Source organism: Cynoglossus semilaevis, chromosome 5, assembly GCF_000523025.1.
Source record: "Cynoglossus semilaevis isolate Cse_v1.0 chromosome 5, Cse_v1.0, whole genome shotgun sequence".
Classification (NCBI taxonomy): Eukaryota; Metazoa; Chordata; class Actinopteri; order Pleuronectiformes; family Cynoglossidae; genus Cynoglossus; species Cynoglossus semilaevis.
Window position 1 is genome coordinate 11,143,353 of NC_024311.1, and position 27,321 is coordinate 11,170,673.

At 40.0% G+C, this 27,321-nt stretch overlaps 2 protein-coding genes across 4 annotated transcripts in view; both read left to right on the plus strand.

The window, feature by feature from the left end:
- sall1a (spalt-like transcription factor 1a) overlaps positions 1-1,784 on the plus strand; it is a 12,211-nt gene extending 10,427 nt beyond the window's left edge. For both annotated transcript variants that reach the window (XM_008310452.3, XM_025055553.1), the window contains exon 3: positions 81-1,784. In XM_008310452.3, the coding sequence (XP_008308674.1) occupies positions 81-521 (441 nt within the window). In that variant the 3' untranslated portion in view covers positions 522-1,784. The remainder of the gene's footprint in view (positions 1-80) is intronic.
- tox3 (TOX high mobility group box family member 3) overlaps positions 1-27,321 on the plus strand; it is a 280,269-nt gene that overhangs the window by 215,731 nt on the left and 37,217 nt on the right. The window contains exons 10-11 of one of the 2 annotated variants that reach the window (XM_025055555.1): positions 5,704-5,880; positions 6,507-6,615. The gene's annotated coding sequence lies outside the window, so the exon portion shown is untranslated. Of the gene's footprint in view, positions 1-5,703; positions 5,881-6,506; positions 17,106-27,321 lie in introns of those variants that run through there. The other variant, XM_008310453.3, reaches the window with a different exon arrangement.

Genomic DNA, 27,321 nt, shown 5'->3' on the forward strand with positions numbered 1-27,321 from the left:
CCTCTCTCCCCCTCCCCCCCCCCCCCCCCTTTCTCTCTCCCCCTCTCTCTCTCTCTCTCTCTCTCTCTCTCTCTCTGTAGGTTCACATGGGCACGCACATGTGGAACAGTGCTCCAGCCAGACGAGGCCGCAGGCTGTCTGTGGATGGGCCAATGGCCTTCCTGGGTACCAACTCTGTTAAGTTTCCTGAGCTCTTCCAGAAGGACATGGCAACAAGAACGAGCAACGGAGACCCCACCAGTTTCTGGAACCAGTACGCCGCAGCTTTCTCTAACGGCCTTGCTATGAAGACAAATGAAATCTCCGTCATCCAGAATGGAGGCCTCCCACCAATGTCAGGAGGTGTGGGAAACGGGGGTAGCTCTCCAATCGGTGGTCTGACCGGCAGCCTAGATAAGCTGCACAGCATGGAGCCCAACGCTGCCCTGGCTGGTCTGGAGAAAATGGCCAACACGGAGAACGGGGCCCACTTCCGTTTCACGCGGTTCATGGAAGACAATAAAGAAATTGTCACCAGTTAAAGTGTACGTCCTGAGCTGCAGGCACAGACACATGAAGGTGCCTGAAGGCATCTACTGTATACATATGTAAAAGAAAAGAAAGAGAACAAGACAGGGACTAAATCAAAAGAACTGGTTCGCTCACCATTAAATCTTTACAACCACAAGTGTGAAGACAACTTGCTTTTTTTGTACAATGTACATGTTATAGTTTTAAGGAGCTTATTTATTAGTGATAATAGCCTTGCTTGGAACCACGTGGAAGCATTAACAGTTAGGTTTTTGTTTGTTTAAGCCAGAATGGGTATATATGGGTGCTTAAAGATGTGCTTTTGAAATTTAGAATATCTGGGTAGATAACCTGACCTTGGCATTAAGTTATTTTCTGTCTGTAGTTGCTATAACCCAACTGATGTTCATGTGATGCATTAGCCCTGTAATAAGCAAACAGTTTTGCTGTAAATAATGTACACTGATCTTCTGTAGATGGTCTAACATCCGTGTCCATGCATCCCCCACTCCCCGTTCCCCTTATCAAAACAAAATCAACATTTTCAGGCGAGGGACTTAAAATGCTGTAGTTCCTTTTCTTTCTGAACTTCTATTTACCTGTATTTTATTTAAGAAAGACAACACATTGAAGTTTGCTATATTTCAAGGGTTTCTTTAGTGTTAACCTGTTTTGTTGTTACTGTGTTTCTGTGTATTGTACCTTTTTTTTTTTGTTTACTTCTTTATTTCCCACTCAATTTCTATCTCTTATCTTTTTTGTGGCTCGTATTTCTGGTGTTGTTGAAAGCAAGTCAGTTGTTAAAGGGGGAACATTCGGTCTGGCCTCTACCCTGGTCATTGGGAAGTAAGACAACCAATCAAATGAGCAAGATTGCTTTTAGTTTCTCAGCTGGACACTCACATTGCTGCTACAGTATGTCCCACCATCAAGAGTGACATCAAGTGAAAAGTTGTAGTGTTGAAACTTCTGTAAATTCAATCATTCAGATGTGGAAATACAAACAAACAAACAAACAAAGAAAAAAAGAAAAGGTACAAAAGACATATGAGAGAGAAGTCCACCACAGGCAGGGACAGACTAAATGATAGTGTTTTTATAAATATAAATATATATAAGGGGTTTGAAAAAACCTTTGGACTGTTACATGCACTTTCCTGGAAAGTTGGAAGATCTTTATTGGGTCCAGTTTCTCTACACTTTAATACCTACTAACAACTAAGATACTGTAATTCTTTACTCAAGTAATCAAATACATCAGTTTTCCAAAAGAACGTCTGTGGCGTCTGTGGTTTTTTTTTTTTTTTTTTTGATTAGATTAAAACCACGGCAAACGACAAATCCAGCATCATCAGAAGTGTTGTTCACACATCTTCTGCTGCTTCATTCTTCTCAGACACTTATATTCATATCCTCCTTCATATATATCCTATCCTTCATATATATATATATATATTTATTTATTTATATATATATATATATATATATATAATTATTTATTTATTTATTGCTGTAAAGTGAGAACACTAACCACTTTTCCACAGTTTCCTACGATGTGTTAAATAAGAACAAAACAAATTTTGTCTTCAAATGTGCTGTGGTGTGTGTGTATGTGTATGTGTATGTGTGTGTGCGCGCGCGCGCGCGAAGTTGTGGCGTCTCTGCCTCTTGTGAGAACGTGCCGCAGGTACTGTCAAAATAAGAGTGTGTTTGTAAATGTAGAGAATGATCTTGGAGTTAGGATTAGGATTAATATATTTACATATATTTTCTAATAGTTATTGTTGTATTCTGTCTGTGAAGAGCTCACAAAACAGTGCGCGCGCGTGTTTGTGCGTGTGTGTATTTAATCGCTCATAGTTTGACTTTGTCTGCTGTTATTTGGGAACATTCATTATTCGATTATCAGCCTGGATTACCTTTATCGTTTGTAGCTTTGTAACACAGTATACAATTATTTTATTCGAGCATTTTATTTACACAATCATTGAACAATATCCCTTTAAATTAATAATCTTAATATGTTTTTTTTAAATACCTGGTTTGTGATAAATAAGAATTCCGTATAACCACCTTTAAAATAACAAAGTGATGTCGGAATCGTCGGTATGTTGTGTCGTTCGATCATTTTTCCACGTTCGGATTTAACGTTCCATTAAGAAAGCGGTGATGATCTCATTAATATCAGGCCCGCAGCTCTGAAATCAGTTGTCAAAAGCAGCGCACGCTGATAAAAACCTTTGAAGGCGTCCGCCTCTCATTTCTTTTTTAATTCAAACTGAGGGGAAAGAATCCCTTTTGTATTTCAACAGCTGCATTTAATTTAACACATCGTTGCACATCCTGCAGTACAGGATCTGTTAATTTCTGCGCAGCGTCCTGGGCTCTCCTCACTCCTCTGCACCAAAAAGCCCGATGCCCAATATTTACGTTTTATATTTCAGGACATCCAAGCTAAATGATCCTTGCCCACAGTGCCTGTTTTCTTTTTAACACTTCACATCTGTTCTGCTGAGCTGTGTTTGTGCAGCGCATCTGCGGCGTCTGACTGAGACACACACACTCTCCCTCTCACACACACACGCTCACGGAAACTCTTCTGCAAAGGAATCTGCAGATACGAACTTTATTTTGATTTGACTCCACTAGTTATTATTATTATTATTGAGTTTTTTTATTTTTTATTTCTGTTTTCTGCTGACAGTGAGATATTGGGTTATTTTTTTATCAATTTATTCTGAATAAATGATAAAAACATTCTTTTAAAGTAATTGTTTATGTTGTCTTAGTCACACTAAGAGATAAAAAAATAATAATTGAATTTAAGATAAACTATTCCTTTAAAAAATACCCTTAAAATCCCTTTATCCTAATTTACACTTGCATTAGAGGGTTATATTTGAGGTGGGGATGTTTCTACAGCCTAAAAAAAATTATCACAACTAAACAAAAACAGTGTTTCATCAAATATTTTCAAAACACAAGACACATCAAAAATAGGCCTTTCCAGAGTCGACTTTTTCTCCTGAAGAACACGATGCTCCCAAACACTGTCAACATTCTTCTCCAATTGCTCTACAGCCATGTGTAACATGTTATGGTGCTACCGGCTGAGTCTGAACATCTGACTGTAACAGTGAATAACTGTCAGACGATAACAATAAAGCAACAACAACACTGATCTCACTTCATTTTTTTTTCAAACCAGCCATTTTTCTTTTATTAAAAATAATACCAAACATATAACTTTACATTCAAATACTTTTCTGTATAAATCATGGATTTACCATGTGCCTTATCATTCCCAATTTTTCCAGCTTTTTTAATACAGTCCTGAACATTGGTTTCCTTTTGAGTTTATCTTTCACATCTTCATGAGACTTTTTTTTTGTTTTTTGTTTGTTTGTTTTCCAGCAGAAAAAACATTTATTTTGGCCTGGATTATTTGAAGTTTTAAGGGACATTAGGGCATAATTGTGTATCTTCCTTTCTTCACACTTGATATAAGAGCATTTAGACTTTTGTGTTCTTTGATGTATTTTACCACAGGTGAACACAGACTTACACAGGCCGATCTATCTGAGTGGTTCAACCACTGGTCTCATCCCAGTTGGCTCCTCGCCTGAGCATCGATTGAGCTGTGCAGTATTACAGAAACACTTGAATCTCAGGTGGCAGGAATGTGTACAATTGATCTCTTCCACTGTGGCTCTCAGCAGTGGCTTTTTGCTCCACAACACACAGCACCACAGGAAGAGGCGGCCGAACACAGTGAAACACAATCGCTGCAGACTGAGGCTGAGAGGAGCTGTCCCAGCCTGCCCTGCTTACTGTCACTGTTAACTACAGCCCAGTTAGGCGTCTGAAGCAGCACATGTGTATTCATCACATAGAATCACACTACCTTGATAAAATATGCACTTATTTGCATTCTTCCACTTCCATTGTGGATTTATTCTTTTTTTTTTTTAATATTGTGTTTAACTTTTTTTTTGCATCTTTTCTAGTCTAAATGGCATCACTGCCTTTTGCTACAGCATCTGGGGAGATTAGGAATCACCAGCAGAGAAACATTACTCTCTTTAGCTGCGAGCCACTCCTGTCCACTTACTGTACACTCGAAGGTTCATTAAAGGCTGGGCCTTAAGTAAAGGCTGTATGCACAGCTGCCACACTGCACAAATGGAAGCATTTGTCTCAGTGAGAGCTGAACGAAGCTGGGGAATATTTTATACAAAAAGTTTGTCATACTCATGGCTCTTATGTGCTCCGTCCTAAAATCCCCAGACAATAACTGTAGAACGTGACCAACGTGTAAAGTCTGTACACGCCCCCTCCAACAAATGCAATAAAAACAAAAATGTGTAGTTTGTTTAAATAGACCAATAAACGAAAATATACTTTAAATTAGTTTCCACTGAAAGCCTAAATCTCTTTGTCAAACAACTAAATTAGAACATTATGTCTGTGATGTTATAAAAAGGCAATAGGCAAAGGAAGACTAAGATGCTTAGACAACTGTCATTTCTGATGTTCCTCTGTCAGCAGGCTTCAAATTTTACATACTTTGATGTAAACAAAATTGGGTATAAAAGGAGCATCCACCAATGCTGCTGTGTGTATGACCTTGGAGCTCTTAGGTGCTATTGCATAGATGCTTAGACAACTGTCATTTCTGATCCGATCTGATCAAAATCCTATAGTGCTGCGATGGTCGCAGCCACAGGGCTCTGGGGCTACTCCAGGAAATCATTGCTCCTTAACTCAGTTCTCACCTGCATTATAGAAGTTAATTCAGACTGTGTCGTGCAAAAGATCAAGCCACAGTTAAATTTTGACAGAAACTGCATTTGTTGTTTTGGTTCGAAGACAATAGAAAGAAATTAGTGGTCAGACAAGTCCATGTTTTAAACCTTTTTTTAAAGGAGCGACATCTCTGGAAATGGGTGTAGTAAAACGGCAAATGTGGCCTCACTTCCTTAAATAAAACTGTGTCTTCTCTGGTAAATATGTGATGCTCTTGGCTATGTGTAATCTGGACGTCCTCTGAAACATGTCCCAGTTTGTTTTTAGACTACTCTTGGTTAGCATATGGCAGTGTTGTGGCCAGCTGCTGTCTGGGCTGTGTCATGATAGTGTGAAACTGAAGATTGAAGCCTGTTTACTTCATGTTGTTTCTACCTTCCTTCTCAGTTCTGCAGAGGAGAGGTCAGATTGAGATGGAGCTGCACAGAGGTGTCTACAGGATGCTGTGTCTCCCCCTCCCACATCTTCTGCCTGGTACTGAGTCGATACACACTGCAGCCTGAGGCCTGGCCTGGACTCCCCACTGAGTTTGTAGCTCAGATCAAAGAGCTGCAGAGAACAATGGTGAGCCTCATTTAGGGAGACTTTAGTTGACTTTCTCTGGGTTTCGCTGGCCACACCTGCCCACTGTCAGTGATGCTGAGGTGATGGATCCACTCTCTGTGAAACACATTTATCATAAAATATTCATAATTACTACAACATCAGCAAGATGCTCCAGAAAGAGATAATAAAGAGCCGCTCTTTAAAGGATTTTGGAAACATCTCTTATTAAAGTTAAATTGCGATTGAATTTCTCTCACCTGTCCAAGCAGGTTGACGAACATATGGTAGCCTTCAGTTATCATTAAAAACACAGAAGTTATTTAGTTTGTCCACTGTGGGCTAATGTAAAACAGAGTGATCCAAACATGGCAGCCCTCAAAGAATAGACCTGCTCCTGAAGTGAGTAAACAGGGCTTATTTTGGGGGGTAATGAAAACATAGAATCATTCTCTCGCCTGAGTGTGAACTCACAAAGGCATCTCATGTCATTTGCTTATCAATGTTTGGTGTGTTTTATCTGTGTTATCAGTGGTGCCTATAATTCCCTCCAATATGACCTCAAATTGTACTTTATTCTACCAAAAAAGTGATTATTGTTGTTATTTTACGCTCCGCTGTAATTTGCTTTTGTCATGTTTTTCCAGCCATTTCATGCTGGTTTTATCTTCCCGGGGTTCTCATTGTGTTTCCTGTGGAAAATGGAGCCCGTCTGCAGCGTGTACACAGCTGGATGGAAGACAAGACCTCCAGATTGTAAGTACAAACATGGAGTCAGATTTTTAGGGCCTGTGCTCTTTCACAGTCACCGCAAACATGTCAATGAAAGTCTTTTTAGATTTGCCCAAAATCGGACATTGTGTGTCTTCAACTTGCTCCTTCTTATGAAGTTCTTAGAGATGGTTTCTTCACGTCATTTATTTTTATGGCATGGCAATCTGGAGGCTATCCAAATGTCAAGGTCATTTATCTTGCTGTTCATCCGCTCCCGGGCCTTTTGTGTGGTGAGAAAGAGGCACAGGCCCATATTGCATTTCATGACCTATTGTGTCAGAGGAGGACCCAGACAAACAGGTGGGAGCCCTAATGTGAGCTCCTCATGGACCAGACTCACCAAATCCAGGACCCAGTCTTTAATAAGACGCTCAGGCTTGCCACAGTGCTGAGACTGGCCACAGTGCTTGGTTTTCTTGGTGGTCAGATGGCAACTTTAGGGATGCTAATGAATGTACAGAAGAAAAAAAAAACACGTTTGTCCCCCACACTGCCCCCACTATCTGCAATCTGCGTCCCTCGGTTTATCATCAGTGCTGAAACCGCAGAGCCGTTTTACCAGGCCTCTACTGCAGCGGAGACATTTAGCCTATTGTGATGCTAATTCTTTCAAATTTGATGTCTAAAGCTTGTTCTTTTTATGAGACTGGCTCTTTTGACAGAGTACAAGCACCTTTTTTGTCACCACACAGGAACCTGTAGTCACGGGTTGCTCTCATTGCCCCCGAAGGCAAATTTAATTTAAAGTGCATTTCCATTTTGAGATGAATCACATGTTTCCTTGTTTTGTACAGTAGAATGGAGACAGATCGTCTTTCTTTGGTTTTAAAGAACAGCTCTGAGATTAAGTAAGCTGATTGTAGCCCTTTCACCATCAGAATTACGGTTGGTAACCCTAGCCCGGCCTGTCTGCTCCGGGGCTTAAACACACACAGAGTTGGGGACACTGGATGTGAATGTCATCTCACAGATACTGTTTCCTCATCACAGTCTTACCTCCAGTCCCACAACCTCTGACACATATTCTTATTCATTCTCACAGAGCTGAAACATCTTAGTAAGACAGAAAGATATTCAGCTACAAAGGTTTTGTCATTGGGCATCAAGATGGGATGTCAGGCAGACTAGGAAGAAGCCCCTCAGCTCCTTGTCAGGTGTGTGTGTGTGTTTGTGTGTGAGATTCCCAGTGCCGTACGGAGATGTGTCTTGAATTTATTGAATTTGTCATTTTCGGCCTGGGAGTGAAGAGGGCACCTGCGTGCTGTCGTAACTCCCCGCACCAGCACCGTCACTCGCATCACGTAGTGACAGATGATGTGCAGGGACAGCCCTGGAGCAAAGGAGAGTTTCTGCACAAGTCCATCGTTGCACGTGTGCATTATTCATCAGGCGCCGGGTAAACAGCTGAAAGCAAATTTACTTTATCAATTTTCTCATAAAAGCGCAGACCAAAAGTCACCCAGGGTTTCAGCACCAAGATCGTAGCTATTTAAGAGTCAAATTGATGCTCACTGTCAAAAAGAGAGCCGTTGTAGCCGCGGATACTGACCACCCACGTCAGTGTTAGATCAAAGAGAGGGACGGCAGTGGCTGAATATTCACTGACGTTATTGGAGTGTGATATCTCCGACACAGTCACTAACTGTGGGAAATGAAGTTGAGCTGATAGAGATTTTTCCCTCTGTTCTGGTGTCTTTTGGGGGATTTTGTGCTGTGGTACAGTGTATCTGTCTGAGGTCAGGATCACATATGTGCCACCCACTCTGAAAGACTCCTCACTGCTGCGGTCAAGGTTGTTTTTCCTCACTGGACAACGTGTTGTAGGCAAAAGGAAAATGGTTTCCTCAGTGAAATGTGTAATCAAATGTCAGATAAGAATAGCATGAGGTCATGGCAGTTCCCACAATGTGCTGTTTGATATGAACGTGTATGTGTGCCCGTCAGTGTGCATGACTCAGTTTTATTATCGTAGATACACTTGAATACAGATTATCAGCCTCCCTTTAGAGAATTTTTAATACTTTGCAAAGAATTACATTCAAGAGGGGGACGTGGTACACGCTAACTTTAGGGAGGCTCACATTGCAGTATTTTATACAAAGAATCTAAATTTTGTCGTAAAATTTGATAGTACCAAGGTCAAAATGATGCTCCTCAAATACTTCAAATACTGTATGGAGACGCTTGAGCCATTTACTGAATAAGGGTGTGGCGTCTACAGTTAGCCGCGGCAACGCAAAGAGTTATTTTGATCGTTAATAAAGTGTTTATCTTGACAAATGGTGTGTTAAACATTCAAGCAATTATTAATTTAGTGAAAAGGGACATATAAGTGTGTCCACAAATACCCATTGCATGTTTATGTGTGTGGTCTATGTGTGTTTGTGTGCTGGTTTAATGCTGTGCTGCTTTTACGGCTGCTCTCCTACATGTCTCTCTCATGCTCAGTTAAGTCGGTGCCACCTGTGATTAATAAGAAATATCCCATATCCAACAGGTTAATGTTTAATCAATCTCACTGCCTGAATGGACCGGGTTGTTTTTAACCATTGCATCACATTAAATGCATCGAGGCTTTCTGCAGCTAAAATCCCATTATTTCTGCTTGCAGCTAATGTTTATGAGTCACAGGTGAGGATATTTAACACCGAGCCTTCGTGTTTGTTCTGTCTATCAAGGACAAAGTTACTCAGGACAGAATAGTGTGATAGGGGTTTGAGTATCTGAAATGATGACATCAGGTTATTTTCATATCATTTTTTTTTTCATTTTTATCTTCCACACACGTTCTCTGTGATGTGTGTTTCTTCGTCAGTGTGAGCTGCAGCCCTGTGACTTGACTCAGACACTTGCTCTATGAAATCAACACCCACTCAGCAATAATGCTCTCTGAGGCTTGGCCGGTTTACTAAATAATCGATCCAAATAAAAGCAGCAGATAAAATTGACTGACCCTCATATACTTAATTATTGCAGCTATTTGACCAAATAGCATTTTTCAGGATGCTGTGTGTCACACGCCATCAATATTCCTTTAATCGCTGTTAGTTATTGCCCTACTTTGTTACTGCGGTGGATGGCCGGTCTCTAGTGGTCAGTTTGGCCCAGGGCAACGGGGAATGAGATGCTAAATGGTTGCGCAAACAATTTGATTATGCCGTTTAATTCCCGTCATATAGATCTGCAGGGCCTGCTGATGCACTCACTTTAGTCAGACTGTACAGAGAGCAGAGTGCTGACCTGCCCACATCACAACTCCACCACCAGCAGTGGCCCTGAAAGAGCTGGATTTCCCCTCCGTGGCCTCACAATCAATAGTGTCTGCTCTCTGTGGGTATGGTGTGTGTCTTACATATTTCACCTCCTACCACAGAAGTGTCAGCTCCTGTTTGATGGCTATGACTGAGCAGTGTTTGGCGTATGAGGACGTGTGTTGGAAAATCTGACATTCGTGACCATTTGGGATTAGTTTTTAGCCAAGTTAGGAAGACCTGACCATGAGTTGACGAATATGGTCAAAGATCATATCTGCAGATCTATCTGCAGAAGTGAAGCCACAGAAGCCCTCACCAGTTTAGCAATAGTTCATTATCTATGTGTAAGTCTAGAGGAAAGGCTACATAGCAATCAATTTATGACATCAATAAACATTTTCCTGGAGAAATTCTCTGGGGTTAAAAAGAAAAACTATGGTCACTGTGGCAGGAAACCTCTGTAAATATCCAAACCTTCGTAAAGTTTGTTTGATTTTGAGACCTAAAAATTTGACTTTTCAAATAAAGAACTCTCTCCATCTTTACTGTACAGCCGGCGGCTGCTGTGGTTGAGGGAGAGTTGAGGGTTAACTCTCGCCATCGAAACAGACCATGTCAGCCAAGTGAAAAATGAGAAATGAGGGCAAGCTCTTAGGCCCACTTACCCAGTTCCCAAAATTAACATTTCAATTCAAAACCAATAATAACGCATTGTGTCTGGCATGAATGAGTGCTGCTGCAAAGGGAAGGCGATACCTCCTGTTCCTGTGTCACTGAAAAAGCTCCTTCATCTTCTGCTAAAGGGCCCACACAGTCTGAGGTCAGCCAGTCAGCCTTGGTTACACTGCACAGGCATGCCTGGCTGAACGGCTCCAGCCTCCCAGTGCATTTACAAAAGCCAGGAACTGCAAACACACACACACTCACGGTAATGCTAATATCATGCTCCGCAAGTTGATGGCTCTTAAGTTTTGCCAAGGACTACTTAGCTCATTGATACAAAAGTACACTTTGTATGCCGTGAACAAAACTGCAGTAACTAACCGGGGTATTCAACCGTCCTGCAGGACATTGTGATTTAAAACACAATAGTTATATAAGGTGAAATAATCTCTTCCTTCCTTCTACTGGTCCATTCTGTAGCTGAGATACTGCACCATATATCTGTGATATCCACTCTTTGCCATGGTATATCTGTAAAAGGACTGACTGGATGTATCTGTTTGTGCTAAACCCTGTGATGTTCTTAGTGACACATGATCCCAGCTACTCCACAGAGGCCACAAACCAAACACTTTATTGAGGGTTTTTTTTTTTTTTTGGGGGGGGGGCATTTGGCATTTCTCAATGGGCCTGGGAGCCAGGTTCTGTGGATCTGCCAAAAAGGTGTCACAGCCAACATCTCCTGCATGCTCCCCTCCATCAGAGGGCAGATTATCCAACAGGGAGATGAGAGAGAGAGGGACAAGGGCTACTATCAAGTGAGCACCATTTGTCCTGAAACTGAAGGTGTGTAATAGCTATCTGCTAGTTCCCAGTACTGTGCACAGGATAAAAACAAGTTACAGAGTGCTGTACAGCTCCCAGTATCAGGTGGATTTGTCACTGCTACACTGTCATTCATTGTTGTAGGGGGGAGCTGGACCCAAACCCCAGTTATATACTCCAGCTATATAGATATAGATAGTGTAGATACTTGGTTCACTTCTAACTCACCACATTGTTCATTTTAGAAAAAATAATTTTGAACATTACATTTTGAAAACATATAACACTAGAGCCAGTTTTTCTCTCTGAATCTTGTGTAGTAAATATGGTGCACATTGTTTTCAAACTAATCCTGCATGATTTTGGACAGTAGGAGGTACTGGAACATCTTACCTACACGGGGGAGATCATTCAAACTCCATACAGAGTATCAGTTACCACTTGCTGTAATACAATTACTTTTTAAAAGGTTTGTTGTAGTTTACAAGTCAGGAGAGCAATAACTTCAATTTATATAACTCATAGATATATTTTTTGGTAGGTGGTAACACATCCTATGTTTCCATGAACTATGTGTACATGAACAATGCTAGCACTGCTGTGTTATCCCACAAGTGCTGATTTGAAATTCAGAGCAGCAATAATTCACACTAACCTGTTTATTATAGAGCTCAGTTCAGACTAACAAAATAGTCTTAAATCAAATGTAGTGTAAACACACTGACTGTGAGGTTCATGGACAACAGCAACCACATCAGCACGACCAACCAAAAGGCTCGCTCCACTAATAGGGCCATGTTGGGATTGCTGCCTGCTTAGGTTGTCAATGAATCTGTCTTGATCTGAGGATTAGGCCAGTCGTTCCAATTACAGCTTGGTGCCTTGAGGTTTGTCAGGCATTGACACAGACGCCTGTCAATGGATCCTGTGCATATTCCAGGACCCCGCTGAGTGACAGGCGCCAACACGACAGGAGACTTTGAAAAACAGTGGCTGTCTTTGTGCGTTTGTGTGTAGGTGTCTAATTTGATAACATTTTTCTATCCACCTGCCTTTAGCTATAATGGTACAGACACCGTGTACAGATACAAGCAAACAGTTGACTTCGGATCAGGGTGTCAAACTAAAAATTCACAGTGGGCCAAAATTGAAAACTGGGACGAAGTCACAGGCCATACTCAATATTTATTGAAAAATTGACATCAATTGTGCATGTTTTCCCTTTTTTCTAGATATGTAATGATTAATTGTTTTCATATGGAAACAAACTTAGGTTTTGCCTAAACATTGAATCTGGCACAACCAAAGCTCAATATTATAAACATGTGAGAAAATACATTTGAAATAAAACACATATCAGTGATATTTGTTTCTTATGTTGTCCTCTATCTCTAGCCTTTTGTGTTCCCAACACCATAACAACCAACTAAAAATGTGTGTGATATGATATAGTGCGTATACTGCTAATACTATAAATTCCACCAGTATATAGTGGCTGTATACTGGCAGGCCAGCTCTAATACACATTTGATATGATCTTGCGGGCCAAATATAATTAAATCATGGGCCAGAGTTTGTCCACGGGCCTGAGTTTGACACCTGTGCTTTAGATCAAGGAACTAAACTAGACTCCCAGATGTGCTGGGACTCACCAGCATATAGAAAGTGACTCTGATGCCTGCAAATATCTTGTCATCCTAAACAAGCCACAACACGCGCGAGAGAGAGGAGAGAGAGTGAATGAGAGAGAGACTTTGTGAGTTTGTTGGTGAGGGCTGTTGGGGGTTCACTGCGTAACATGTGCAAGAAATAGAGCATCCTGATTGGCCAGGCCTGCTCAGTAGACTAATCAGCTCTTTGTAGCTTTTATCATTTTCCTCCCAGACCAAATTGCTGTGCCTAAAAGCATTATGGTAAAGGGAGAAAAAAAAACTAAACTCACTTCACCTCAGATTTCACTGAATTGCACCCTTTTCTAATAAGGGTAAAATATAATGACAGTGTAGTGTGAAATAGTGTTTACAGCAGTAGTGTCAGCATCAACCATGCCAGGTTAAACAACTGTGAGAAGTGTGTGGAGCTGAGTTTAACAAGTGTCCTTCCGTGTGCTTACTCTTCAGGTCCGTGTGGTTGTCACATAAAAAAACAATCTTGAAAATTAAAGTTGCAATGAAACATAAATAGGTATAGTAAAATGAATCTACATTATTCTGGGTACATCATCCAGTTTTCTTGTGCCTTTTTAGCAGGGGGATGGGGAGAGGGTGGGTTGCAAAGATGGGCTACACCTCCTGGGAAATATTCTTTACAGTTTGGGATGTGTGTCTGTGAGTCAGCTGATGTGTATCTACAGATCAGCCATGAGTTTGCAGTCTGTCTGAGGAACATGACATGGCCAGGGCCAGATACTGCTCATATGTTCATCTCTGCAACCCCCTCCTAATACACACACACACGCACACACAGACACACGCTTTCTCTCAGGCTTGTCACCTGGAGTACCCGCAGTGACTTAACACCCACAGGGGTGAGTCATGTGACTGCTGTGTCCCATGTTTGACACTTAATATTCACCACCTGGTGTTATTTACATGGCATTAAATGGGAGATGGACACTGCCCTCGCTGACTCCCCCTTATCTGATCAGGATAAAATGACCAGACCTGCTGTTAGAAAATATTAAATAAAATAATATCAAAAGCCTCACGTTACCAGTCTGTAATACAGTTTTTTTTTCATAGCGCTTCCTCAGCCGTAGTTTGCCAGGCGTAATGTTATCCTGGAGCAATGTTAGCAGGCTGTAATTAAATATGAATGGAGTGCTGTTGGTGCTCGGCCAGTTTGTTTCATCGAGTGCTGGCCTGGAGAGAAACACACATCAAATCAGTTGTGTGGGTGTCACTAGACCCACTATGGCGCTCTCCACGACAGGGAATCTCAGTGGTCCTGTGTTCAAAGAAGGGGGCCCAAGTTACCGAGGCTGTATTCAGATTCAACCTATTAAAAATAGCTCACAATAACAAACTTTTGGTGGAAAAAGAGTGTCTTTCTCGCTTCACCAGAAATTCATGGAGAACAGATATAACAGATAGTTCATTTATTCTGTGTAATTAGATGCTGAGCAGGGCTAATACATATGGTGTCATTAAATGGAAATGTAGAGTTGTAAAAGGAGGACTGTATGATACAGGCAGCCTTTTCTAAAGAGCTGCTCTGACTGTGAGCTCCTTCTTCTCGCTGGGAGGGACCTCCTTTATTTGAGGCAACTCAAGCATGAATTCTGTGAGGGAAAGATTGGGGACAGTTATATTCACTTCTGTTTGTTGTCCGGTTGAATGAAATGACCTTTAAGATAAAGCAAATCTCTTGAGCAACTCAGGTGAAGAAAGGAGCGCACAAATAGAGTAGATGTGCTGAAAGGAACTTTTTAAATGCAGCACTGAAGGAGGTTTGCTGGAGCATGCTTAGTTAAAAGACTGCTGTTTGCTGGTAACCCTGCTCTGCCACCCGGACATTGTCACATGGAAGGAGGCGCTGGCTGTGGCTGCTGCGTACTTTGATTCAAACAAAAGCAAACACCAGGGATTTTCTGTTTTTCATTTTATTTTTGTTCAGGAATAGTCTTGTAATGATTCGCTTGGGAGAATGAAATGGTGGAATAATGCAGGCTAATCTAGAGACTGGTCAATTAAGTTGCTCCTTCAACCTACATTCACAGTATGGGCCTGTAATTAGCCCTCCAAAAGCAAAGGTATTTTTCGCGGATGGGTCTCTTTGAATTCCTCCTGACTCCGGCTGGAAAACGTTGAGTCTCTGTGGCTTTGCAAAAGGCCTGTGAGCTACAGTCTCCCAGTGACTAAATGCTATAGTGTGTCCCGAAAAAGAGGAATTAAAAGTCAAGGCTGTGAAAGTACAGTCAGTGATTAAAACAACAAAATGAACCCTTTCATTCACAGCCACGTTTTGTTTTTTCCTGGTAGACTGGTGTGCCTCCACTCACCAACTCTGCCACCTACAATGAGGGCAGACTCCAGGCTGCCTGCGTACTTTTGGTGAGGAAGTTAATCATATACCTCAGAGTAGCACAACACAAGAAAAGCGGTGTTTGTAAACCTGCCCCCACGGCTCTGCCCATAATTGGCTCTACAAGTGACTGCCTCGGCTTCCTGTCAGCATTATATCTGTGTTCACGCCGGCCCAGCTGCTGAGACATTTGTTCCTCAGAAACATGGCTGCTGTTTTGATCGTTGGACTGTGAAAGGAAAAGTAGCCTCCACAATGGCAGTAATGTGTGGAGGATTTGTCCTGGCTGTGGAGAAAGACCAGTCTCAGGCCTAAAATGATGAGGATAAGAAAGACTTTAGTGATGTAGAAGCTAGTTATTCATTTATTCTTATTTTTTTCTACTAAAATTCTATCCTGCAAAAGAAAACACAACATCATCGTAACTAGTTTTAGGAGAGGTGAGGTGTAACCAGTCGCCCAAATGTTTTTATAAACATGTTGTTTTGATAAACTTATCTGCCTTGCAAGAGGTGGTAGAGGTGGAGTGTGCTGGAACTATTAACATAGTTAATATAAATCAGTTTAAAAAATTCTCCTCAATATTTAAAAGAAAACACTTGGCTGTAGGGATGAAACAATATGTATGAGGTTTTTATACAAAAACCTATAAAAAATATAAATAGTGGCCATTGTTTCTTCTTTATTATTTTTTTTATTCACAAATGAGAAAGGTTCAGGCACAATACTGCCTCCTACTGGATCTATTTTTGACCAGTAAATATACTCAAAAGTAAAAGTAGTGCTCTTAAAAATAAAAAAGAATGAAAAGAGAGAGATGTTTCATTTGTAGCATTGCTGAAAACAAACTGTAGACCAAATACCAGCAGTGATAATATCTAAGAGGATTTATTTTAAATTAATTTTTGCTTTATATATTTTAACAGGAGAGAGAAACTTACAGTAAATGTAATTAAAAGGATAAATATACAGGAATAATTGTTTTGTTTTTTTCAGTTTGGCTCTTGTGGGTTGAAAAACAAAAAAATGTAAATTCACCAAAAGAACGAAAATACTCTAAGTACAAATATTAAAACATGGGCGTTATAAAAACAATCAAGGTAGTGAATTTACAAAGTTACATGTTTTAATTTTTGAGAAGCACAAATTAAACATCTCTTGACACCCACAGAGGTGTGACTGCTCCACAGTGGAGAGAATGAACGGAACAAAGACGGCGACTGAAGCCAAGCATCTTTTTGGCATCTCTCAGCGGTAAACAGATTCTTATTAGGTGGCAGCAGAAAACTTTTTTTTTTCTGAAGTTGACACATGGCAAGAATCGTAGATTAACATCGAAAATGTTAAAATGGTGCTAGTGACACCTCGACTTGCAGAGGAATGTAACTTCCTGTGCAGCTGTCAAGGAAGGCTTTCCAGCACCTCAGGCTGCTGCTGCTGCTGCTGCTGCTGCTGCTGCTGCTGCTGCTGCTGCTGTTGTTGCTGTTGCTGTGTCTGAACCTCTGCTAATAGAGCGTTCAATTAAAAGGGGCGCACATGGAAAACACTTAGAAAATGTTTATAATTAGCCACAGTCACCATAAAATAGGGTTAATGATAAATTTGCAATAGTAACCATTTGTTTGCTACAGTCTGGGTTTTTGAACAAAAAACATGTCTTTAACTTGAAGGCTGTCCTGAAGTTGTTTTTTGTTGAAGCAAAAAAAATTGAAGTGAATGATCTTCTTTAAAAAAAAAAAAAAATGAAGTGAATGATTGAAAAATCTTTAGGAGCAGATGATGAATATATTAGCGTTAACTTCGGAGTCTTGCATCACATGTTTGTTGTTCTTGTTCTTAAGCTGTTTGGGTTTTTATTTTTGGCAGCTATCGTATCCATATACTAGCAGGACTGGCTCAAGTTGCAGCTGGCCTCTGTGCCACGTGTGTTTGCCCTGGTTGTTGTCCAGACGAGTCAGTGCTTTTCGACATCCTAAAAACTCACGTATGGCTCAATATGATGCTACTACCATTTATAGTCAGACCGGATTTGTTTGGGAGTTTTTGGAAAACCGCACGTTGATGAACATCCTGCCTGAGACATTTAATTGTGGCTGCTCTTTTTTGTGCACAAGCAATGCTCTGCCTTTTTAAGACTTGTTTTTTCGAAAGCATCCACATGTTGAGAGATTTCTTTTCTACGGCCCAGTCAACTCCAGGTGTTTGAAATAGGAATAAATTAGAATTCTAGGAAAAGGAGCTTCATAATATCAACATTAAGCTGTCATAGTAGATGAGCACCGAAATATTCTGAGTACACAAAGAGACACCTCAGTCATAAATAGCACTGCGGTGAAGCTAAATATTGACTCTGACTCCATACTGTTGTCTCCTGTGGCTGCAGATCTTTGTCTCTCTCCCTCTCTCCCTCTAGCTCTCTCTCTCTCTCTCTCTGTCTCTCTCTCTCTCTTTCTCTCTATCTGCCAGCATGTAGCTGTAATTGAATTGTAAACAACCGCCACTATGTTATTATTTACTGCGTTTTGTTGCACAAACCGCTGGACCACCGCCTGGCTGCTGGAGTGAAGCTCTACAAAGTCACTTTGACATGTTTCCTAAAAGGCAAGGAAAACAATATATGGCCCACTCATCCATAAGTCATGGCGTTTGGCGCAGCACCGGTGCATCCAGCAGAATAGGGCTTTATGAATGGCACAAAGTCTGTGAATGATAACGGTCATTAATATGTCCATTGAGGTTCACCACATTCATGCCACATATCAAATCCCCTTTGAATGAGATCAGTTCCCTCCTGTCAGAGCCCATTAGATCCGTCCCACAGCCCCAGTGGCCAGCTGACAGGAAAGAAACCCTAGCCCCGGCCTAGCACCATTAGCATTAGAAAATGAGCAATCAGCTGGAATGAAGCGCATAGGGGTGGGGGACTGGTCCAAACTTCAGTAGGGACACGCTGGAGATAGAATTCAGAATCTAAATCCAACGTCAGGGAGATACTGTGCTCTGTAAACACCGAAAATAGCAAACTTTACTTCATTATTTCATGTTTCCCCCTTAAATCTGACCATTCCTACTGCTTCCATTCACTAAGGTTAGTGTGGTCATGGGGGGGTTGTGTGTGTTCAAAAGCTGCAGAACTAAACTTGCACTTCCTCTGCCCTGGAGATGTTCTGGCTGCACACTGAAAATTGCGTTGAACCTCTTTGACTTTGTGAAATAATTGAGTTAAAACACTCGATAAAACATTAATTAGCTTAGCCGTCTGGAGCAGATAACATAGATAAAACCCTATGTAATTCATATTGATTAGAATATGCACATTGAGCGTAACCTCTTAAGACAAGTTTTCCTTATTAAATGGACACAAAGCCCAGGTCATTATTCGTACAAAGAAAGATCGCTTTAGATTTTATCTTTTCACATAAAAAGCTTTGATTGGATTTCTTTCTGAGGAAGCGGCACAATCTATTTTATTCTGCTTTGATTGTATTACCTCTTAATTAGTTTGTATATTGAGTAGAACAGGCCTTATTGATTGGAGGTGCATTCATTTGCATTGCAAAAATCCCTTTTAATCCAATATAATCTCATCCTTACTCAAACACAGCAGACTCACTGCTCTGTTTTTCTGGTCTTGTCTCCAGGGTTAGAATAACTTCTCGGCAGAAATTAGAGATTGCCTCCTGTATGCAAAAATCATTTTGCTATATTTGGCTGTTTATTTAAAGGTAGTTACAGTCAATTTTGGTGTATTTCATGTGGAGAATTGCCCGTTGCGCCTGGTAATTTATGCGTCAAGTGTAATAACAAGCTGCGGTATTTTCATGTGGCCGTGTTGTGGGGTTTAATTTGGAGCTGCTCCGGTGAGTGATTGGCGTTTGTAGGTGTTGTGTGTAAATCTGATGCTGAACACCCGTGGAGCCGGCGGAGCCGTGTCACAGAAATCAGCATTGGAGGCGTCAATTCCCTCCTACCAGCCCAGCGCACAGCAGCAGGCTTAACAATTCTCTGTAATTAACCTCACCTGAACTTTAATGACCCACCTCCGGGACCAAGGGCCATGGCTGTGTAAAATTACTGTCACACATGGAGCCAAGAGGGAGCCCCGCCGCAGCGGGTGTGTTCCACTCAGACAACTGAGAGAAAAATGGACCCCTGTGTAACACCTAATACCACCAACACCATGTCAGAGCACTCACACACATTTTAGGGCTGGAGAGGTGGGGGCTGGAGGTGATAGATGCTGGAGCACAGGAAGGGGTTTTCCGTGGCTGAACACGACTGCTCCAAAACTAATCTGTTTTTAAGGTTTTAGTTTTCTGGCCAGAATATAAAGTTATTATTTTAAAATGGTGAAGGCTGATATTATGTTGTTTTTCAACCAAGAGTTATCACTTAACATGTAAAAAACATAATCGAAACAGGCATTTTAAACAGTTAGTTTTTGTCGATGTGGAGCTAAAAGACTAAGGTTTGTTTCTTGGCTATTTTAAGCATTTTGAGTATTTCTCAGTTAAAAATGTAGCCTGTATACAAACTCATGTTTAGTCTCAGAACTTTCTTTTTTCTTTTATTTCAGCCACGCTGATAACTAAAGGCTACTATCAGTTTGCTAAGTTCTTGGATGCTTGAACAGATATATCAAGGTACAGACTACATGTTGTTAAATCTCACACTGTGTACCCTAGAGCTGCAGTTACAGGCAGGTAGAATGGACTTCTGTCTGTGTAGAACCACACCAGCATAAAAGAGAAAATTATTTTAAATGTGCCTCTTTTGAGCTGGTTAGCATTAGGCTTTCTCCACTATACCAGTTAGCTGTAAAAAAGTTAGCCTGGACAAGTCAGTCACCAACATATGATATGCATGGTATTGTTGTGATTATGGTGTTACCTATGGGCAGATAGTATCTTTGTGCAGCCCTGGTTTGGGAGTTCTTGCGGCCGGTTCTTTGACACATTATCTGGGAAGAAATGTTCTTGTTATTCCAACATTTATCATGTTATTGGTCTGAACATGAAGTCAGGTTGAAAGGCAAAAGTCTCAATCTCTTTTTAAGCCCATTGTCATGATAAGAAAACCAACACATATCAGCCTTAAAGAGAACCTTCTGGACTGTGCAGTGACAGCGCTTTGACACCAAGAGAGCCATGTGAACACATTCACATGTGGGTTAATTGGACACTCTCAATTGATTGTATGTGTGAATGTTTATCTCTGCCCCCGCCACAAAGTTTGGCTGGGATTGGCTCCAGCCATTGGCTCCAATGTGGCCAATCCCAATCAACTTGCATTCTATTTACTTGTAGCTGCGATTACATAGACTTCTTTAGTTAAAAACAGTCTGTAATCTGTGATTATAATTGGCCTTGTCTATAAACGTCATAACAATTCAAGTCATAACAATTCAAGTCATAACATACATCACTAATGTAAGCACAGAGGAGCCTCACAACAGTCGCTGCTGCCGCTGCTATAGATGCCATGTTTGTGGCTTTGGATGGAAACCACTCAGACACAGTGTGCGTAACCAGAGGCCCGGCACAGACGCACTCTTATCATATAGCTCATAATGGGATGGTAATAATAAACCTGATCACCAGTATCAAAGGATCTTCCAGGGCAGCATTTATGACTCAACACAGATTATCTTGTTCCACAAACTTTCATCCATCAGACCAGATCCAAATCCTGTGGTTGTGGGTTCTGCTACTTCCTTTATCGTTTTTCCTCAGCCACTTCAGAAGTCCCTCACACAACAGCTGCATACAGCTACTGAGGCACTGGGCCACGCACAGGGAACACTGATCTGAGGCCTGTGTGTGTGTGGTACATCTGAGCAGACTGGTGGGGATCAGGGTGTTTTCTGTGATGGATACAGTAAGTCTGAAGTAAAACAGTCGGCCAGGCTTCTGGTAGCAATAGTGTGTGTGTGTGTGTGTGTGTGTGTAGTCATATGCCCAGTGGCTGAAACACGCCTGTGGGTGAGTCACAGCTGTTATTCAAGGATCAAACAGTGTAAGTGGGCTCTGTGTTTACCATCAGGTCTGATGTTTTATCAGCGCTGTGTTTTTCTGCCACAGCTCAGAGACAAAACAGGGATACGTACAGAGAGAAGATCCCAGACCTCCACCACTCTGAGTCACATACACTTCAACCTTTTTTTTTTTTTTTTTGTCGTTGTTGACGTACTTCTTCCTTTTTTTAAAAAAATATATATTTTTGACTTCTTATTTTTAAAATGAACATTTGTCCCGTTATTCCCACAGTAGGGTTTGTGGTCCAACACAAACACACACTCACACACACACATATTTTTGTGTGATGCACTGCCAAAAATAGTGTAACATTTACACAAACTGTATTTTCATCCAAACTGACAGGAAGTCTTCTTTATTATTATTATTATTGTCAAAAATAAAATAAACCAGATTTTAAAATCTTGTATTTAAGAACTCAGTCTAATATAAAGGAAATCCCTCCAAAGTGTCAAATAATTAACAAAACATTTTCTGACTAATGTAGACTTAGATTTGTCACCTAATGTCAACTCTATTAAATATGTATTACCTTTTAAAGTTTTAAAAGAAATTAAATATATGAGTGTGCTTTGTGTGTGTGTGTATGTGTGTGTGTGTGTGTGTGTCTAACACTGAGACGACGACATGGTGAAAATCTGCAGATTTCCATATATTGATTAGCTGGTGGGCAGCAGGGGCAGCTATGTCCTCCACATTAGCAGTACATTCAAAGTGACAGGGTAACTGGTCTGAACACACACACACACACACACACACACACACACACACACAGAGGCTGCTGCTGCTGCTGCTGTATCCCCAGGCCGCTATCTGCCTGCCACTTGTGTGAAGGATAAAGAGACAGGATGTGAGTGGGGGCTCGGCCCTGTGACCGAACGCTCCATCAATGGGCTTATTTTCATTACTGCCAAACAAATGTGTCACTCCAATCATCACACGGCTGATTTTATCCTTCTGTTACTGTAGCTCCACAAGCATTTCCTTTTGTGAGCCCTCGCTGCCTGATAATCCCGCTTTGACAAAAGGCCCATGTGCTGCCACGGCTCCATGACCGAAAATGTAAAAGTAGACACTTCCACTTACATACTTTCTCAGTGATATCATACATAATGGAAGTGTTTGTAAGCACTTTTGCTTGTTTGCTTAACTCCACTGATGCCACGTGTTGTGACGGCCGGCCTTTGGAGGTAAACCCTCACTGGAATGGAACATGTATCTGCAGGAGTATTCTGTTGAAATGAATCGTGCAGTTAGTAAATATTCTGTAATAAACTGCAGTGTGTTTTCTAACTGAAGCCAATCCTTAAGTGCAGTGAGTTCAAGTATTTATCTTCACAGCCAGTAAAACACTTTTGTGTGGTATAATAATCACATACACATAGATTAATGGAGTAACGTGAGCTGTCAAAGAGACACTCTCTGTGGACAGTCTAAACCTGAGAACCCTCTTCACTTCACCCTCCACTTGGAGACTGACTCCAGCTTTTCAGACCAGCTGTTGGAAATGGCACTGGTTACTGGTTTCCCAGGCACCATGGGCCACACAGTCACTGCAGCAGGTAGATGTAAAGATGTCCTGAACTCAACTGTGTCTTGTTTATACGTCTGGCATCAACACACATGAATTTCACTGAGGTGTAAAACAGTAGTTTATAAATGATTCAGTCCTGGTGTCAACACTGTTCATCAGTCAATGTGACCAGTTGTAAATGTATAATAATAAAGTAGAATTAGATTTTAAAAATGTTAACTACAGGATATGCAGCAGAAATATAAACTAAAATAAAAATAAATGTGTACTATATTGATCCCATATTCGGGACATTGTTGTGTTAGCAGCAGATATACTGTTAACATGCTGCCCCTAGCAAGCGCCAAGCATGTGGTTTCTCTGGGAATCGAACTAGTACCTAGTAGTTACAACTAGTAACTATAAATATACAAATACAGTATGTCTAATTGTAGATATACAGATGTCAAATCTGAAAATTAATGAAAAATAACTTTTCAACCACCTATCAGTTCCTTGAACCAATATTTGAAAAACCCCAAATTAAGAATTTTGTCACTCACAGTAAAACAAAATAATTCAACCATTTTTAAATGGACATTTTACACTTTGTCTTCTATTTGTTAAATAATGGTAAAGAAAAATGTCCATGTTGAAAAATAAAGGAAATATCGACAGGAAATATCATTATCATGACCTTTATAATGATCATGATCATTATAATCTTTATTATTAATATTAATGGTTATTTTCCACCTATACAATAGAGATTATAAAGAAACAACATTTTTTAATTAAAAATTTAAAAGGTTTAATTAATTTAAAAAAAATAAAGTTTTTGTAAATGGAATATCCCAAAATCTGTTTCAAAGCAAAATCAGAAAAAAAAAATGTAATGGCAGAGAAATTACAAAAATTAACAAAAATTAATTATATAAAATGTAATAATATTAGAGTTTACTATATTAGAACATATGGAGAAACATATGTGAAAGTGACAAGTTTTAGCCTCTGTGCTGCTCTGTGACATTGTTTCACGCTTGTTGCTTCCTGACTGTGTACTTGACTGACTTTCAGAGGAGCTGGGTCAAACAGCATCGATCTAAGGTGGGGTCAGGGAAGGTGAGCGCCGAGAAACAGATTGACCCTGAACAGACCCCGTAGCTGGGAAACTGGGTGTCACGACCTCGGTCTGCCTCTGTCACCACAGGTGCTGATGCTCAGAGGTGTCAACTGAGCCACAGCACCTTCAGACGCACCGTGATATGATACTTTCCTACATCGATAACTTGACACGGGTGCATGTGTGTAAACTGACAGTTTCATATGCACTTCATTTATAATACGACCCGTCACCTGACAGTGATGCTACAAAGATAGACGGGACATCAGATCCAATCGGAGGATTAATAGCTTTACTTGAAACCTGGTTAAAATGTTCGAGCTCATCCATCACCTCCGTGTATGACGTGTGGCACAGGTCTGTCGTGCTACACTTTTTAGGAAAGAGTATCAAGTATCAGGTACTTGCAGCTGTGAGGAATGTGGCACAGAGGTGTCCTGCAGACTGCAGCTCCTCCACAGGAGATTCTCCTCAGACAGGGTCGAGGCTTAGAGTTTAAGATGTAGAAGATGCAATGAGCAGAAGTGCTTCCGGCTGCGGGTGCACTGACTATATTGGTTCCTGTTGTTTTCCATATGTATTTACTGTATGTTTTCACACGTTTGACTGGACAATATTAGAAATATATGTTCAGAACAGCTGAAATCTTTTAATTTAGATATTAAGTAAAAGATCATCATTCATTCGATAAGCACTTCAAGACGCGCATTATTATGGTTATTATTATTACCCATGCTCCATATCCATATTAAACCTGTCATAATCAACATTTATATTTAAACATCAGATCTGTATCCGTTGGTGTTAGTACTCAGTAACACATTCTCTGGCTCTTTGTCACATCATGTTTTTCATCAGCTGAGTTAAAGAAATAAGTATAAACTCTGAAATACAAAAAAATAAAATAAAAACAATAATATACAGTCAGTCCACATCATTTCACACTTCTGTGCCAGTCCTTCTCCATGTGTTAACAAAGTTTGTCTCAACACCTTTTTGGACGTTTACACAAACATGTTTCACTTCCAGTGTTGCTTTCCTTTCGCCCTCTTTTCATTCTGCCCATAAATGAAGCATTAGGTCCTGTGCTGCACCTCGTCATCTGAAACTTTAGTCTGGTTCTTATCTTCTTGTGTCCTAGGTCATTTCATTGCTGGAGGATGAATCACCGACTAAAATGTCTGTTTTTGCTCTTTCGTCACCACTGAAGTAACAGTTTACAGCATTGTTTTAGTATCAGAGAGTTTGACTCAACCTGCATTCATACAGAGAGTCTGTGCCCTTTTTTTAATATTTTCCATAATAAGGAAAAATTGAAACTCTTTTGCAGATTGTGAAAAATGAAAATACCAAAATAGGTCAAAATTAGTCACAAAGTGAATAGCTTAACAAAAGTCCAGATAGTCCAGCTAGAGGTGAGCAGTGAATAGTGGTCAATCAAGTAAGAAAGAGTTGATAAAAAAACAATTGATTAAAAAGTTAAATTAAGCACAATTTACTACATTTTGGTAAAATGCTGCAAAACAAAACAAAAACAAAACTACAGTATATGTAAAGGTATATTAATTATGCTGTATATGAGCTTTAATTAGTACAATAGCTGTGACATTCAATATGTATATTAATCCAGCTATATATGTATTATACATATAAAAAATCTGCTAAACCTTAAAGTTAATAATTAATAGAAGCTATGAACTAAAATAATATTTGATGGGAAATTTGAAAATTAAGATAATATATTACTTATATTTAGCCAAGACTGGGTGAAAATATATTTTCAATTGGACAAAACTAATATAAGAAAATATAAGAAAAAGGTCTCTATGGTTAACAGTCTGTACTTACACACTCATTTCCAGGTCCTGTTATTTACCCGTCAGATTTTGCTGTTTATTTACTAATCACACCAGGAGGGCAGCATGTGGACTCACAAAGTCTGAAACTGAAGCTGGAAAACAAAATAATACCTTAGTATTAAGTTAGCCAAATAATATCTTATGAAAAGAAAAAGAATATTTATGTGGAAAAATTATTTTAAAATTTTCGAACAAAGACAAAAAGACAATTATTGGTAGTAAAGAAATACCTTAAACGTTTGTTCAACTTCATTGTTAAACCTGGTAGATATAATTAATCAATATTTTCAACTATCTTTTATTATATTTTCTATAAATAACTCAAAATGTTTTCAAAACAAATAACTGGACCAGTTGTATTGAATATTTTCTACCCTTTTCCGTTTTGTGAAAGTTATATTAATCTAATTTATTTTTTATTTAAAATGTTATCTTTTTTGTTGCTTGTTTGATTCAGGCTAATGTAGGTTAGCATCTGAAATGTGTCACATTACCATGTTTCGTATGAAAACACACAAACGCACACACAAAAAATACACATATTATAAAGTCATTATTTGAACAGATAAACTGTATTTATTTTTCCTGACTTAAAGTATTACATTGCAAAAAAACCCAAAAAAACCTTCAGGCGTTCACTGTCTCGGTTTCCTCTGCCCTGGGTTTTAACATTCAGACCCAGCCTCTGTTCTCCTCAGCCTCCTGTCACAGCCTGTCGCTGGAGGGATGCTGTGATTTATCGACAAGGTAAACAGCTTATGAATGAGGCCTAAGCTTTGGTTATACAGTTTACAACATTTGAGTAACCACAGGAGGTTTGTGTACATACACACTCCTAAAGGCTACTGTTATGGGGGAGAATGATGTTGGCAGCCTCATCTCATGTCGGGGGAAATTCTTTAATGTCTTAATTGTAAGCCCCTCAGATTAATCCTGTGTGCACAATTGCGCTTGTGTAAACATTTCACCCTGTTGCTGAGACGTTTTCAAACAAGTTTCCAAGGCAGTGTGCGGAGTGATTGTTTACAACAGTATCTGCAGCTTTTTCGGGCATCACAGCTTCGTATGTGAGGCTGAATGTGGGCTTTGTTTTTTAAGATAAAAGGGAAAATGTAAGGGAAAATAATATATGCAGTATATATATATTTATATATTTATATACACACAAACATATGTAATCTTTTAGTGTTGGTGATGTCTTTTGACATAATGAAGAATATTTTCTTTTTTATCAAGAAAAATGATAATTAAATATTTAAATATATTCCTTAATAATTTGCAAGATATAAGTTTAGTTAATAACTGAAATATATATTTATAAAGCCTGAGGAAAAATGTGCTTTACAATGGCCAACATCATACTACCATGTTGGCCATCACTATGCCAAGCAAT